General features: G+C 42.2%; 1 protein-coding gene across 1 annotated transcript; it reads right to left on the bottom strand.

Moving 5' to 3' along the window:
- Positions 1-2,566: 2,566 nt before the first annotated feature.
- UBE2M (ubiquitin conjugating enzyme E2 M) lies at positions 2,567-15,543 on the bottom strand. Its single transcript, XM_063300975.1, has 6 exons — positions 14,865-15,543; positions 13,582-13,676; positions 10,013-10,051; positions 7,590-7,693; positions 6,369-6,432; positions 2,567-3,633 (listed from the first exon to the last, which is right to left on the bottom strand). The coding sequence occupies exons 1-6, from the start codon at positions 14,971-14,973 to the stop codon at positions 3,493-3,495; spliced, it is 552 nt and encodes a 183-aa protein (XP_063157045.1). The 5' UTR covers positions 14,974-15,543; the 3' UTR covers positions 2,567-3,492.
- Between the last annotated feature and the right edge of the window lie 860 nt (positions 15,544-16,403).

Here is a 16,403-nt window from a genome sequence, read left to right as displayed (position 1 = left end):
AGCTAATTGACATGTAACCCAGCATGTTAATCCAGCCAGGGTCAGATTTCATTCTACTTGAGGGTAACTATATAAAACCCTAGCTGACCTTGACTGAGTTCAAAAAGGTAAGCAGACTTAGATATAGTTAGTACTTGAAAACCCAAATCTGAAGTAAAAAAAGGGGTAAACCCATGATGCTGCCAATAACATTACATGAATTGTCCATGAAATCACATCCTTTGGGCCCAAATTTCTGCATTAGCTATGTGAAGAGATGAGAATATTGCTTTTCACTCATGCATTGGGGACTGATTCCCTTGAGCTCTGTGTTTTAAGATTACATTTCTTAAGAAATACTTCATTAGAAGTATACTGTGCGATAGTGCATGTGGTTTGAATAGATAACATTTCTTGTTCCATCTTTGCCACTGTCAATTTTTTCTTTAAAAAGGTATGTTGGACTAGAACTCCTTATCATATCCAGTCAGCTTTGGCAGCTGTGCCTAGGCCCGCAACTAGGGTCTTTGTCACTTGGGGCAAACACGCGCTCATTTTGGCATCCACCGGCGCTCACTTTGGTGCCCTACCAGCACAGCGCCCAGGGCACATGCCCCGGTTGCCCTCCCAGTTACGGCCCTGGCTGTGCCAGCTAGAGGTGGTGGGAAATGAAATCTCAACTGCACCATATGGTCAGGCCTGGATTATGCATAAACAAACACATTAAGTGCATAGGCCCAGTATGTTTAGACAACGCTGTTGATCAAGCCAAGGATTCATGATGCACATAGGCACAGTGATCTCATTAGACAGTGTGAACAAGCACAATGGAGTCTTTTGTATGACTGTAGCACAAACACCCTGAATGATGTGAGAGCCAACCAGAAGCTTCTGGGAATCTTGAAGCAAGGTGGTAAAGACAGCTGACCTTCCCCATTGTCCTCTTTATCTCCTAGCATGTGCCATAAAGAAACATGCTTTATACTATCACAAAAGGAGGCAATAAAAATGACAACTGAAAGAGGGAAAGGGTGGGGAAGAGACAGATTAAATAGCACTACCTAAGGAACTGCAACTGCAAAGTAAGTAGGAAAGTTACGTAGCACTTTTGTTTTACCACCAGCACTTAAGCACTGTCTTCATAGCACATTATGGCCATGGCCTATTAGCTACTGAGACATTCCAGGGCTAAGCAGACAAGCCTATTTTCAGTCCCTACATCATATTTATGGGTTTTAGGTTAGAGAAGCCCTTTCTGCAACCAATCCTTTCTGCAACCCTCTGAATCCTTAACTTTATGGTCCCCTAGATTAACAGAATTTGCAGTTCATGCAGGCTAGGTTATAGACTACATTTTCAGATCCACTGCCTGCACCTTTGGAACAGAAGCCTCAAAGCTTCACAAACACAAATACTCAGGATTGTCGACTTCATCTAGCTATCAGTGCAACCCACTGGAAATGGGGGGACATGATACTATCACGCCATTCTTTTTCACCAAAGGCTCATTTAAACACAATTGTTTTAGAAACAACTGGCAGAATAAAAAAAGTCATTTTAAAGGAAGGAAAGGGCAGCACTGAGAAAAGACCCAACACTTTCTAAAGGACGAGGTTCTGAATACGACAATCACTAGCTGGCATGGCATGCAGTTGCAAAATTCACCCCAAACCAGAGTGCTGCAAGGCACCATGTTTTTATTCCATAAATAGTACACTACAAAATTTCATTGATATATTGTTACATTTTTAAAGAACACTTTTAAAAAAATGCAAGTAGCAGGGGATCAGGAAAATGTTAGGAGGGGCAATGCTGCTAACAAAACTATTAGCAGAGCTTCTGACTCACAAGCTTCTTTCTTCCCCCCCTTTGTATATACAGGCACTGAATATGCATTTGTATGGTATGCTGATGACCTTCCTTTCCAAACTTGGGGGTTCAAGGCTATTGTGGGCTTACTTAGTTTTGTGTAAAATCACTATCAGCTTCTCTCCACTTCTAGTAAAACAAGTGTTTACTACTTGCAGTCTATCGCATTGATTGTAGCATAGTCCCAGAACAGGTAGGTTTATAGCACAGCTACACTGTATACATGTGCTTAAAACCAATAGTAGCATCACCATTGGGTAGGAAAGTGCGATTTTCTAAGGATGAAAATTGTGAAAGGGATTTTGTCAGCAAAGCAGGATTAATTATGGTGGAAGATCAGCACCTTGTTAGGTCCCATATCACAGAACAGTCAAAAAGTCAGTTCTGTTTGAATGACTACCATGAGATGCCGAGTATTCTGTATCAGTTGTACTTCTATTAATGGGAGGAATGTATCCAGCCAGTGTGTCAAAAGTCACGAGTTTTCTCAAAATGATGTTTTTTCCATCACCTCGTCAGCACTCACCTCCAGTTCCTTCTTCCATCCACAGACCACCTCCAGTGACTTAAGGAAAGCCGGGATCTTGCTTCTCAGGATGGCAGGGGGCAACTTCACTGGGACAGTTGCCCCAACCAATACACACCACTTTCCCTTGCCCTCTCCACCCCTGCACCAACCAGGGAAGAAGGAAGCAGAAAATGAGAGGCAAGGGGCAAATTGAATGTGCTAACATTCCCCTTTAATAACCCGACACACTAGAATTACAGTGGCTTTATGTTGGCCAGGGACTTGCAGGAGTCACTGGAGAGGCAGAGTAGAGTTCATTGTTGGGCAGGCCCTGGTAGACAACAAGGGGATCAGCAGTGTCCCTGTTACTTTTATTACTACTACTATTAGCATTGGTGGGTGTGGTGGTGGTGGTGGTGGTTTTCTTAGTTTTTCCTTAAAAACCAGACACACAAGTGAGGTGACCCTAAAAGGACCATCCCAGGCCTCACCCAGCCCCTCCCCCTTGAGCCGCAATGCCTGGGCAGAGTGGAGGCAACTGAGCGCCCCACTCCAGCCTTCCATGTTCACCCAGCCCTCAAGAGCCTCCCCCATTTAATAAATAGTTATGGCCAGAAGCCTTGGTGCCCAGCAGGGGAGGAAAGGATAGGCAAGTGGCCTGCAGATCCTGCAGCTGAATAACACTGCACTGCAGGCAGGGAATGCCAGAGCACATGGGGAGCCTTCTGTTCTTAGCAGCAAAACGACAGCTCCCAGAAAGACAGACGGGCACCAGGAATGGGGCACCACACAGTCAGGAACAGGTGGCTACCCCAACACAGTGGGTGGGACAAAGCAGCAGCAGTAACCTCACCCCTCGCCCCACAGCAGCACAGAGGGAGAGCAGTGAGGGAGGTACAAGGATCTGGTGAGGCAGTGGCTGCTGAGGCCCCAGGCTGGCAGGGGGCAGTAGGATGAGCAGATGGGGGAACGTGGGGGGGAGAGAAAGAAGATGGAAGGGGCCCCCTGCCAATTCCTGACTCCTGTGCCCCCTTGATGGCTGAAGGCAGCAGTGTTGGCAGAGTCCCTTAGAAGAGCTAGAAGGGAGATGAGGGGAGGGGGAGGGGGAGCAAGTTTGTGCCCGGAGCCGGTCAGTTCTATTTGAGGCAGCGCTCAAAGTAGGTGGAACCAATGTAGCCGCCCCTCATCGAGCGCTGGACGTTCTGCTCAAACAGGCGTCTGTTGTTCTGGAGGACTTCAGCAGCCTCTTTGTTCAAGGGGTCTTCAGGGTTTGGCTCCTAGAGAGGGAAGAGAACACCATTAAATGCCAGGATCTTGTGGCAGTTGAACGATGAGGACTTTCCTGGACTTCATTTTAATCAGGCTGCAAGAATAAATAACAGCATCTTACCCCTTCTATTTTATTTAGATCTTTTGACTAGCCCTTAAAAAGTCAGTTTTCACCCACTACAATTTTGCCTTGTATATACGCCAATTAGCATAAGCAGTACTCTAGGAATATTCCGCCTATCATAGACAGGAAGCCTCAGTCTAGCACAGAATTTGGAATTCACAAGAGAATTCTACATGTTGACAATCTGTTTCAAAAAAACAGGTTTTGGGCACTTAGACCTTCTGAAGTTTGTTTGGAAGTTAACCGATAATTTCATGTGGTAAAATCTCACAATGTGCAGAAGGAACCCAAATCAGACTCAACGACGGGCAGCAGACCTATCTCCTTGGTCAATAACATAGTTCCCAGAGATGTGAATATGCCCAGGCAACACTTCCCATCAAGCACATCCATCTTTTATTTAGAGTAGATTTAATTAATATACGTAGGAAGCTAGTACAATGCGCAATATGTAGCTTTGGATCATTTTCCTCAATAAATAAATGAACAAGTCTAATGTTTTTGACTCATTTGTTTAAATGGGTTCTCTCTCGCTCGTTTTAGGACTTGTGTGGGGAACAGATCATGTTTTAGGTTATATTTATGCAGAAATATTGAAAATTCAAAAGGGTTCACAAACTTTTGAGAGAGAGAGAGTGTATGTGTGTGTGGAGAGAGAGAGAAAGAGGGGTGGGCCAGCAGGCAAACATGCCAAATCCTACTAGCAAAGGGCAACATCCTTCCCTAATAGTGTCTTTTGCTATTTGGCTTTTTGAGGGACGACACAGTGCCATTACTGAGGGGCTATAAAAAGTCATATCTTCCCCCAGCCTTTGAGGGACAAAAAGTTATTATCTGCCAGCAAATTAATCCCAAACCAAAGCATATAGCCATTTACTTATGAGAACTGTAAGACAGCAAGGGTGGTGTAGTGGTTGGGGTGCTGATTGGGACCAGGAAGCCTGGGTTCGAGTCCAGCCCCAGCCATGAAAGCTCTCTGACTGACTTTAAGTCAGACACTCTCACTCCAACCTACCTCACAGAGTCACTGTGGGGGAAAAGGGGGGAACACATGCTCTCCTGCTCTCACCACGGCCGCTAAGAGTGGCAACCTGTTAGCTAGGTCAATCTTAGCTTCCCTATTTCCTAGTGTACTGTAAACATCTCCCCAGCTGTGCTATCACACCGAAGAGAAAAAGGAGAAAGAAGCATCTTCCTCTCCAATTAAGTCACAACTATAAGATTAACCAGACCCCCCAAAATATGGAAGTCTGGCACTGTGATGGACTGGAACTGCTTTTTGGAAGACGATCTCTCCTTTTCCAACAGAATAGAGAGTTAAGAGCCCAGAGGGATTTTTGTAACACTTGTCATATCATTTGTGCAACTCAGGCTGTACAAAAATCCAATTTTATACATTTAAAAATACAGGTAGTGTTTATATTATTATTTTTTAAATCTATACTACATGCCACTTTATAATAACCTGATTTTAATTATACCTCAATGGTCTATAGGTATAATACCAAAAATACTAAAACCAAATCCATAACTTATTTAAAAAGGTGATTAAAACTTACTTTTGTAGGTGAAAAGGGACATACAATAGGTCATTCAGCATTAACACAACAGGTTATGGAATGCCCTTTTCATACAAACCATGAATATTTAAGCCAAAAGAACATAATCTGTTCTAGGCATTCCAAATTGTATTTCTCAAATTGTAATGACAAAAGTAGAAAAAATACTAAATATTGTATAATATAATTGTATAATAACCTTAATTATATTTAAGCAAAATGTTTATATTTTGCCCTGGCCCCACTAACTTTTTGGAGTGTGGCCCCAGCATGCCACTTCAAGTTCAAGAATATCCCACAATCACTTGGATATTTACTTCTCATATCATAAAGAATTACTGCCTGGGTTAGTAATTAAAAGTAATTAAAAGTGGGACATTCTAATCATCAAATTTATGATGCCACCTTGGGAATACAGGGTACCCAATACTCTTTAATTTCTAATATATTCCAGAAAAATAAATGCAGCAGTGTAACAGTCACTGAATATAGCATTTCTGAGTTAACATGGTTAAGATCATGTTAAGATACTATATTGCAAAAAGGAGGCGGGGGGGGCAAGACAAAAGTATTTTGAGATCACACTCTTGGATAGTATAGAAAAGTTCCACTTTGTTGCAAATAAATGCTTTAATTGTTAGAGCAGCTGAAGAGTAGGTAGCTCTGTTCAGGAAAAGCAGTATTAGAAAGCTAAAAACTTTATTTAAATCACTCTACTTGAGTGCAAAGGCTGTCGCATTAGCCACACCCTATAAAAGTTTTCCAGTAGTTTTCTTCTGCAGATACTATCAAGTACTATCTTGTGTACAGGCAAATTCCCACTCCAACTGGTAGACAGCACATCAGACACATCTTCCCCAAATATAACAATATAAAATTCCTTTTATTTCATTCACCATCCCTTTCTCCCAGAACACCACAGATTCCTCAGGTGCACACTGTACCTTCAGTATCATTTCTCCCCTATTCTTACATTCCTACTTCCTGCTCAGGCTGAGAAGGAAGAGAGTGCTCTAGCCTTAATGTCATGGCTTCACACCTTCTTTCCACCTGTACTTACCAAGAAGAGATACTGCAGGCCATAAATTATAGAGTTTATTGTTAGTACAGGCTTCCAGTCCTCTCTGTGGGCCAGAAAACAATGGGAAAAAAAATGTAAACACAGGGTCAGGAAAGTTTACCCAATTGAAAAATAACATAAACGCCTCGGATTTGGATTCACATTGTTAAAAGAAAGCTTTATGAAGATACAAATATGTTTTAATAACCCAAATCCTTAAAAAAATGAAGACAACAGTTCTTAGAATCAGACCTTTGAAACACAAGAACATATTTTAATTACATTTTCATGGTCTCACTGACAATATCCCAAGACTAAAATTTTTAACAAACCCCTTGCAGGTTTTCTTCTTCTTCTCGCCCTTTTAATTATGAAGGCATAACAGGACTAAAAAAACAAACAGAAGTATGTTCAAAATTCCATATACTTAAAAAAATAAAGTCAGCAGTGTTCAGCAGCACACACACTAGAATGGAAGACTCCTTCCTTAATCCATGCTGCCTGTGGATGAGGGAAGTGGCAGTGGCAGTTCAAGTGACGTCCTGAGGGCACCAGGTTTGGCATGACTGCTACAGACTCTCTTCCACACTCCTTACTGTGGCTAGATTCATAAACACAAAACCATAATGGGGGATATTTGGCTTTGCCTTACTGTGTTACATGAATACGACCATAACATAATTCATGGCTTAGCACACAGCAGTGAACAACTTGTTGAAATCTGGAGGTCACATATAACATTTTGAAGAAAACCAAGGGCCACAATGGATGCAAAGCGAGTGGTGCTAATTTTTTCTCTGGTTTGGGAGGATCGTTTTAGGAGCACTGTTAGTTGATTAAACTGTGTTAAATTGTAGAACTTGCAGTACAGTTTCAGGTGCTTCCTGCCTTAAGATGGTGAGAAACTGTGCCACTAATTTTCAGCAACAGTGGTCAAAGGAGACCCTGGGGGCTGCAAAGAAAGCGTCCATAGGCAAAAGTCTGCCCATGCCTCATTTCCTATGATCTGTGAACCATGCTTTATTCAGTAAATGTAGCTGAGCAGTCAGTGAATACAAACTTGCCTAATAAAGCATTTCACTCACTTCGAAAAGAAAATATTTTATAGGTTGTTTGATATTCCCCCAACATTTGTTCTTAAAACTTCCTCAAAACTTCCTCAAAATAATATATATGAGAATGAAGAGAGAATGTATTAGGACAGCAGAACATGCTTTGTACCTGAGGATATTTAGGCAAACATTGCCTTCTAAATCTATGTTTGGGTGATACACCATGGTCTCACACTTGACTTTGGGGGGGTCGTGCGGGTAACCTTGCCCCACCTGCAAATAAAATACAAGACAGAAAGACACAGTTGTCACTTTTTTCATGCTCATTATGGCCCATTCAATATTCCTGCAATCACAGCAAAAACTCAGAGGTGCTTAGCCGAAAATATGGGTCCACCCACTTAATGATCTGTGCCTTTCCTATTCTTCACTAATTTCCTACCCATAGATTTTGGGTTTTGCCATCTCTCAGTGGTACAGAAGGTAAATTAGGTTTTGAGGTATACAATGCCCCAAACTAGAATGGGGAAACAGAGGAGGAGTTCTGGTTTCTCTATTAATGTGTACAATGCAACGGGTCCAGATAATTGATGTTCGCTGCTCAATCTTGGGGAGATTTCAAAATGTGAAGTATTTGTTTGTATGGCTGTTTTAATTACATTGCTTTCTTTGTTTGAAGAATTTGATTGTAGGGCAATATGAAAACAGTTACAACTGACTGTTATAAATAAGTTGCTGAGATTGTGAGCACCAAATCCTTATGAGTACAAACACTGACAAGCATCCAAATGACAACTATAGAGTAAAATAGTGAGCCATGCACACTACCCTGAACATTTGGAAGGATGCAATAAAAATACAATTGTTACAAAAACACTAACATTTTTGCATCAAGCCTTAGTCCTGAAGGCAGGAATCTTAAATACTTTCACTGAACTGAAAGTACTGAAATATTTTTGAAACCTTTCCAAGATCCTTCCCCTAAGCATTTCCCTCTAATCATTTCATTTAAAACTGTTTTTTATACTTCATTTTTTGTCACTTCTCAGGAAGGAGAGACTGATTCTCCATGTAATTCTCAGCAGAAACCAACTTGAATATTAGACTCGAAAGTCTAATGTTCTGTTCTGACAAACAGCCAGAAAATTTACTAATTTCTACTGATAGTTCTGGCTTGCAGAGCAGATTTTTAGCAAACTTAAGAACTCCCAGAAAGGGCAGACATCGCTATAGCATGAGGTTTTTCAGCTTTCTTAATCTCCAATTAGACACAGTTGTTCTAAAAACCTGCACACCCCAATTTTTTCTGCATTAGCATTATTTTAACCCAATTGCTGCGAGGCTGTCATAGAATTGCTTTTGACACAAAGTGAAGTGTATACATATTTTACCCCAAGCATTTTTATCACAAAGATTGGCAAACGTTCCTTTAATAAATAAAAGGGGGAAAAAAATCTGGCATTGTTGTCAAATCCAAGCAATTTTTGGCTATCCTGCGCTTGAGCAGCCTGTGCATTCAGACATGTATTAATTCTCATTTCTGGATTTTCCTTAAATGAAAACCTAGGCCACTGGAATGTCAGTATGGATCGATGAAGGATATACTGAGGATAAACTAACCTATACTTATACAACCAAATCATTAGGCTGCTATGGGATAACTAGCAAGCAAGCACACCTATATTTCAACCATGCAATACAGCAAGGAAGCAATTTCTTCAGGCATTTTTTTAAGAAACAAAAATTATAGTAGTGGAATCTGGTTTCTAATCTCATATTTGTGCAGAAAGTTATGAAATCACACAGATGGTTGTCACTGACTACCCTGCATCTGCACCTCAGGCCATTTTTTGGACATGTCATTTCAAGCACAATGATATCTTAAGAGTAGCAAACCACTATCAAATAATCCACAAGTCTGGAATATATATAGCTGTATAATATATTCCAATCACATAAGGTCCATTTCACTGATTTCTAATGATCTTACAATTAATTCTCAAACACAGTTCACTTCAAATTTCTGAAGATCCATAAACAGAAGCTCTGATCCAATGAGTCTCAGACAGTAACCATCAAGAGTTGTCTTCTTCCGTAATAGTTCGGTACTATCTCTTGTTACTACTGTTTTCAAAATTTGTCTCGTCCTCAGCAACTGATTTATTCCATTAACAGGCAAAAAATCAAGGGCAAACTTTGTTGACTCCCCTCCACATTTATCATATTTCCAGGTGTGCTTGGGATTCTGCATATTTGCTCATAAAATAATCAATCTACTGCTTGAATCCCCAGAAGCTCAGAGACTTTCCCCACTCCAGGAACAAAACCCAACTCAGCTCTCGATAGAAAACAGTGAAGCACCCAAATACATTTAATTTCTGGCAACCTGTAGTTCCCAATCTCTGCCCTGAATTAAACTGTTCTTATGCTGACACCATCCATCCACATGTCCCTACCCATATTACATAGGGAGGGCTGAAATGCACTGAAAGGTATTATCCATATTAAGTTACTTTGTGCACCAAAAGAAGCCAGACATATAGTATTGCCCCATTAGAAGTCTTAGGTAGAGAACATAGACAGATTGCTTACCTTAAAACTGAAAACAAACTTCCCGCCTTTATAGAATCCCTGTAAAGCAAGCATTAGACAGTCTAAGCAAGGTTGGCTCCAAACAGAAGAAAACAACTTTCATAAATCTCATTTGTGGAAGAATGGGAGGTGGACAGCGTTAAAGTTATAGCAAAGTAATTCACTTTCCAATCCCTCAACACAAACCATCAACTTCCCCAGACGCTTGCCACTTCAGCATAGATCTCTTTTATTTCACACTCCCTAATTCTGGAAATATAATCAGCTCCCCAACCTAGAATTCAGATTTGTGATAACAAGCTGAAAAGACATGGAAAATTGGGAATTCTTGGCTGCTGGGTGCATCCGTGCAAGCAAAGAAGCAAAAAAGGTAGCAGACGGACAGGATGTTGTACTTAGAAAAGGACTTTATTTGCTAAAGAAAAGTCTTTATTTCCTAATGTTCTGACTTCTGAGGATTTGTGATGACTAGATACCTTCTTGTCTAAAAAGGTAAATTTAAAAAAATGGGTATTTGGATCAGGCAAAGCTGGAAACTTTCCATCATGAGTCTTGAATGGGGTTGCACTTCAATATTCTGGACTGGAGAGCAATTGGGGAGGGTTTCCTAGACTCACAGCTCCTGCTCAAGGAGCAAGTGGCAGCTGTGGCCAGGAAGGCTGTCACATAGGTAAAGGTAAAGGTTTCCCTTGACGTAAAGTCCAGTCGTGTCCGACTCTAGGGGGCGGTGCTCATCTCCGTTTCAAAGCCTTGGAGCCGGCGTTGTCCGTAGACATTTTCCGGGTCATGTGGCCAGCATGACTCACGGAACGCCGTTACCTTCCCACCGAAGCGGTACCAATTAATCTACTCACATTTGCATGTTTTCGAACTGCTTGGTGTGCAGGAGCTGGGACGAGCAACGGGAGCTCACCCCGCCGCGCGGTTTCGAACCGCCGACCTTCCGATCGACAGCTCAGCGGTTTAACCCACAGCGCCACCGCATAGATAGATTCATCTTATGTACCTTTTGGATTGGGAGGCCCTCCAGACAGTCACAAATGTTTTGGACATTTCACATGTGGATTGCAATGCACTCTACATGGGGCTGCTCTTGGAAACTACTGTTTTGGACATGCCACAGTGTGCCTATTTAACACCCCAGCTCTGTGAGCTGCACTGGTTACCAGTAGGCTTCCAGATGTAATTCAAGGTGTATCTGAGGGATAACCCTACAGTGTCTACAGTCCTCTCTGAGTTGAGAAAGCTGGCATGCTTCAGGTCCTATCGATTAAACAATGTCATCTGATGGGACCCAGGAAGGGCATCTTCTATGTCGTAGCACCTACCCTCTGGAACAGCATTGTCCCAGAGATTCACGCTGCTCCTACCCCGGCCTCATTCAAATGGGCCATTAAAACCTGGTTCTTCCCCCAGGCCTTGGGTTAGGTTGAGTGGCAGGTCCCTTGTGGATGTGGTATGGTTGAGAAGGTGTTGGTTTTATTTTCTCAGGATATTTACTATTTTTGTCCTATTGTTGTTAATCTGTTTTTAATATTGTACACTTCCCAGAGTCATCATGGAATCAGGCAGCTTTACAAATGTGATACATATTTCGAGTTTCTAAATTTTACACATGCAGCATGATCAGTACCAGTCATTACTAAGTGCTTGCAATAGCAGCTAGGTTCTGTGTCCTACTCTGGGCACTTGCTCCAGATGGTGAAAGGAAACAATGAACTGGTGACTCATCAGCTCAATCTGAATGTAGCGAAGCCACTGCAAGGCAACTTTCCTCCTAGAATGTTCAAATACTATGAATCACAACTGCAATTTGCGGACCTTCTTGGCTCTTCCCTTGAATAAAAATAGCAAACGCCACTTTATAATATGCATATGCTTACAGATGCCAACAGTTTCATGATTCATGTCATCAAGTGGCAATCGCAAACAGCGTTTGATTGACCTAATACAGGTTCCTAGATAATATAGGAACCTAAATTAGAGTCAGACTCAGTGCTCTATGAAAGGGATATATAACTCTTATGGGCTAAAAGCTCACTTAGCTTTCAAGTGGTAAGATGAAAGCTGCTCCCCCCAAAGTAGTAAGCGCAGCCAGGAAAACTACTAAATTTAAATCACCTTTACCTCTCAATTAAATTTAGCTGATAATAATTACTCTCCAGTTTTGTATTTAATGGTTTCTACTTTCTGCCACATTTAAAATTATAAATGGTAATCATTTTTGGAGATCACAAGGTCTGCAGCCAAGGCCTTCAGAATCCACATATAACCTGGTGAATCAGGTTGTGCATCTCTGTTTAGTGGTCCAAAGAGACCTATGCTGATTGACACTCTTTTATTTTTCCCCTAACATCTCAACACCTTTAACCATGACAAGGCAGAATTAGATGCCAATTCACAGCTAAGTAAAAAAACATTGTCTTGAGGTTAGTCATGGCCATAATCAGACTAAACAGTACTTTTAAAAACAGAAACACAACCACTGAGCATGTATGGAGTTAAGAGCTGCAAGAAGCATAGCTAAGAAAGCTATCACTTTGGACATGCTAAGAGTTAGAAGAAGATACAGCTAGGAAGAGGAGTTTGTACACAGTTCAAATTCTATAAAGTTTGGAGGCACAAATATGCATATGTCTGTGTCTGCTTACATATATTCTGTATATATTTGTTTTAAGGTCATCCCGGCAGACTAATTAAAATGGAATATGGTTAAAGTTCTCCTTACCCTCCTCTCATGCCAATCCGCCCTTTTGTGAAGACATTTTCACCTACCTTCAGAGCTAGCCTATGTACAAAATGGATCATATGGCATTCAAAATGTGAAAGATTCAGATTTAAGCAATAATGATGGACATAGAGCAGAAAACTAAAGACCTCTCTCCACAGACATGTACATATATGAATGTTAATATCACAGGATACCTTGGCCTGGTGATTCACCCCACTCAGGAAGTCTCCCCACCAAAAATAACCAGTTATTCATTACTTAAGACCGGTGCTTCTAATGAGGGGAAACATTCATCTGATACGGCCAAAGCCGTTGGTATCAAAAAAAGCCACACTCTGCCTTCTGCACAAGTAAATTCAAAATTCAAACACAGCAAATAGGCAATTTTTGGAAATCTTTTACAATTACCCTAAAAACAAGAAAAGCTCAGCAGATAGGTTAAGTATTTATGGTGCAGTGACAAACTAAGAAGAATACAGATAAGAAGTAAATAAGAAATATGGCAGGATGCTATGAACAACATCAAGAGGGAATATCCCAGGATACTATCATCCCCTTGACATATTGCTGTCTACAATTTCAACTGCTACCAGAGCCCTGATGATTAAAGCTATTTTCAATAAGTAGACAGGTTTTCCCCAAACCAAGTTCTATCAATCATCTCTTATATAGAGAAAAACACAAAAGGGAAGGGGGGAGAAACTCAGCCAGCACTGGGAACAGCCTATTAACTCACCGATTATGGGGCTCAGAGATTCAAATAGCACACGCTACTGAACATCATCTCCTGTCTGCAGTAGCATGTTAAACAGTTCCTTTCTATGCCCACACCACTCACCTCATCAGGGCAGATAACTAGCTTGAAGTTGAGAAGATCATCCTGGTCTGAAAAGTCTATTTCGCATGTTTTCGGCAAATTCAGTTCATTTATATCTGGCAGGAAAAGCAAAAGAAATTATCAGTTTAGAGAAGGCAGCTGGCTAGAGAGATTTGTGACCAAACCAGTAGAAAAGTAAGCCTCTATTCTCAAATCAAAATAAATAATTGCTCTTCATGTTGATGATTAGCTCAAAACTTATACAATTCTCTGAAAACTTTTAGAAAAGGGAAGAAAAGTCAGTCAACAGTTTCCTGACCACAAGACAGAAAAATAAACTGGCAACTTTCATCCAATCTCATGGTGTTCTTCTTGTATCTTCCTAAAATGGCTCCAGAATAGCTTGTTGGAAATTTAGGTTCAAATATATACTACAAAAATGAAACAAAATATGTGCATATGCACAAGAACTGGCAACTATTAAGGGACAATCAAGTTACAGTAATGTAACCATGACATTAAGTTATAGGCATGTATTATTCTGAGAGGGGGAAAAGCAGTTATTTTAGACAGGATACTTGAAATTATACAACACTGCATGTATCCAAGATAGAAAAATTAATAGACAACACCTCATAACCTAATCTAACTCCAATTTTTGTAATAAAGCATACAAAATGAAGTTGTTCAATAGCCAAAACTATTTGTGGAAGGAGGACAAGAAAAAAAAAATCAGCAATATACACTTTGAGAAAGTTTTTAGGTATCCACAAGCCCACGATAGTGTTTGTAACTCATCCTATGAAGAAAATCAGACTACTTAGATTTGTGAGTCTGAAAAGGAGTCTGAAATGCCAGACTCCTAAGATCCAAAAGAGTTCTGGAAGTAAAAGGAATCAGGACCTCCCCAGTTCTATGATTTGCCATGAACTCATCAAGCAGCCAGCAAAAAGGGCTTTCCAGCCACTCTTAACCAAAACTTGGCTACCTTAAAGGACTGCTATGAGGATCACTAGATACATATATGGAGAAAAATCGAAACACTAAGACAAGACCATACGAAAATGAAAACACGTACACGTGATGCTCCTAAGCATGGGCAATTGCGACAGCAAGCCCCTGGTGGGCAAAATCTTGATACAGTCTTCCCTCGTTCATTGACACAGGTACCAACAATAAATCTAGCTGTTCGAAGCAGCAGGGGAGGAGAAACAGTAGCAGCACTGCCCTCACCGGCCTGGCTCTGTTTCTTTCCCCTAGAGAGAAATACCGCTGCCTGTTTGTCTCTCGACCTCCCCCCTAACCTTTCTGGATGCGGAGCTGCGCGGCAGAGGCTTTCTTGCTGGAGCCTTTGGTGCCGCCAGCCGATTCCTCCTCCTTCTTTTGCTGTTTCAGCGAGAATAGCTTGATCATCCTGGCTGGCTCCTGGTGGCTTGGCGGACTGTTCTTTCGCCCTTCCGGCCCCGGCCTCGACCTCTCCCAGTGGCTACCGCAGCCAGGCCCAGCCCAATCCTGCCCAGCTCTTGAGAGAAGAGAGGGAGACAGAGGTGGGGGGACGGCGACTCCCGCGGCCTGGCCTGGCCTGGCCGGCCGAGAGAGACGGGGCGGGGAGGGCGGGCCGGGGGGAAGAGGAAGAGGGAGGGTCGGATGGGAGACGGGGAGGCGAGCGAACCAGGGAAAGGGCCAAGCAACCGGGGCAGCCCCGCCTCAGAACGCCGCCACCGCCGCTTTTCCTATTGCGGGCTCCGTGTGTAAGTCGGACGGCAACGGACAGCCCCCTTCGGCCCTTCCCGGAAGAACGTCGGCAACTTCCGCCTTACACCCTCAAGCTCCGCCGACTTTCCGAAAGCACTCGACTGCCTTCGGTGGAGACGAGTGACGCCTTTCGAAGCTCTCGGCCTTTCCCGCTCAGAGCTCGGCCTCTTTGGCGAGTCAAAGCTCTCGGGGTTTTCCGATTCGGCATTCTGTTTTCGGTCTCCCCGGGCTTCCGGCTGACGAATCTGTGGCAGCGATTTCCGCCCGGCATTCGGCTCTGCACTTAGAATTCTGGGATTCCAAGAGTAACAGGCGTCATAGCGCTTTTCTAAGATGTCCGGTTCACAATTGAATATGGAAATATGCGGGGCAAGCGGTGCAGAGAAAAAGCCAGGCACTGTCGAAGCTTCAGTTCAGTACAGTTGCTTAAAATCTCGTCCCAGTAAATGCCATATGAATGCTGGAGGAGGGGCAAAGATGCTTCTCCCTGCCCCCGATTTTGCACAGGGTGTTTGCCCCCGCATAGGAAGGCATCCACGTGCATAACGGCAATAAGGGTTTGCGAGGAAGTCTCCTGTTTTGTCTCTTTACATTCAATGTGCTCATGCTGCAGTTACCAGAAAATATTGGTGCTTCAACCAGACAAGCATTGGATCTGGTAGACGCAGTGGGAATAGCTTCCACAGAAATCCGTATACAGATTCCGCTTTTATGCAAATCAGCTTCCCCAATTAAACATGAAACATTACGGCGGATAGCTAAGTTATACGGACATCCATGAGCATCTACTAGTCCTTGCGTTTTATCAAACATATTTAACTTGCAGCTGTTTTATTTTCAAGGCTTTTTCTGCCGCTTTCTTGAAAAAAGTCAACAGTTTTAACGAGCCTCCCACTTCATTCTCCTATTAGTGTAAGCATTTCGGAACTACTTTATATATACGTGTTCTCTGCAGTTGCATACTGCACAGCTCAAGCAAGGAGTAAACTTTTGGAAACGACCACATGCAATGCTCTTCTTTTGCAGAAATAGTCGTGGTTCTGAGGTGCTTCAATGCTATGGCTTCAAGAGTTCTCTTTCGTCTATAT

The sequence above is a fragment of the Candoia aspera genome, chromosome 4 (genome assembly GCF_035149785.1).
Source record: "Candoia aspera isolate rCanAsp1 chromosome 4, rCanAsp1.hap2, whole genome shotgun sequence".
Lineage (NCBI taxonomy): Eukaryota > Metazoa > Chordata > Lepidosauria > Squamata > Boidae > Candoia > Candoia aspera.
Note: the sequence above shows the minus strand (reverse complement) of the source record. Positions and strands in the feature narration are given on the sequence as shown.

What these genes read in the sequence shown, in the direction of transcription:
- UBE2M (XM_063300975.1), bottom strand. Translation starts at nt 14,973, where the DNA reads ATGATCAAGCTATTCTCGCTGAAACAGCAAAAGAAGGAGGAGGAATCG. An exon ending in TAGTTATCTGCCCTGATGAG is followed by an intron (nt 10,052 to 13,581) that starts GTGAGTGGTGTG and finishes CTTGCTTTACAG; the next exon opens with GGATTCTATAAAGGCGGGAA. An exon ending in GCCTGCAGTATCTCTTCTTG is followed by an intron (nt 3,634 to 6,368) that starts GTAAGTACAGGT and finishes TTCCCTCTCTAG; the next exon opens with GAGCCAAACCCTGAAGACCC.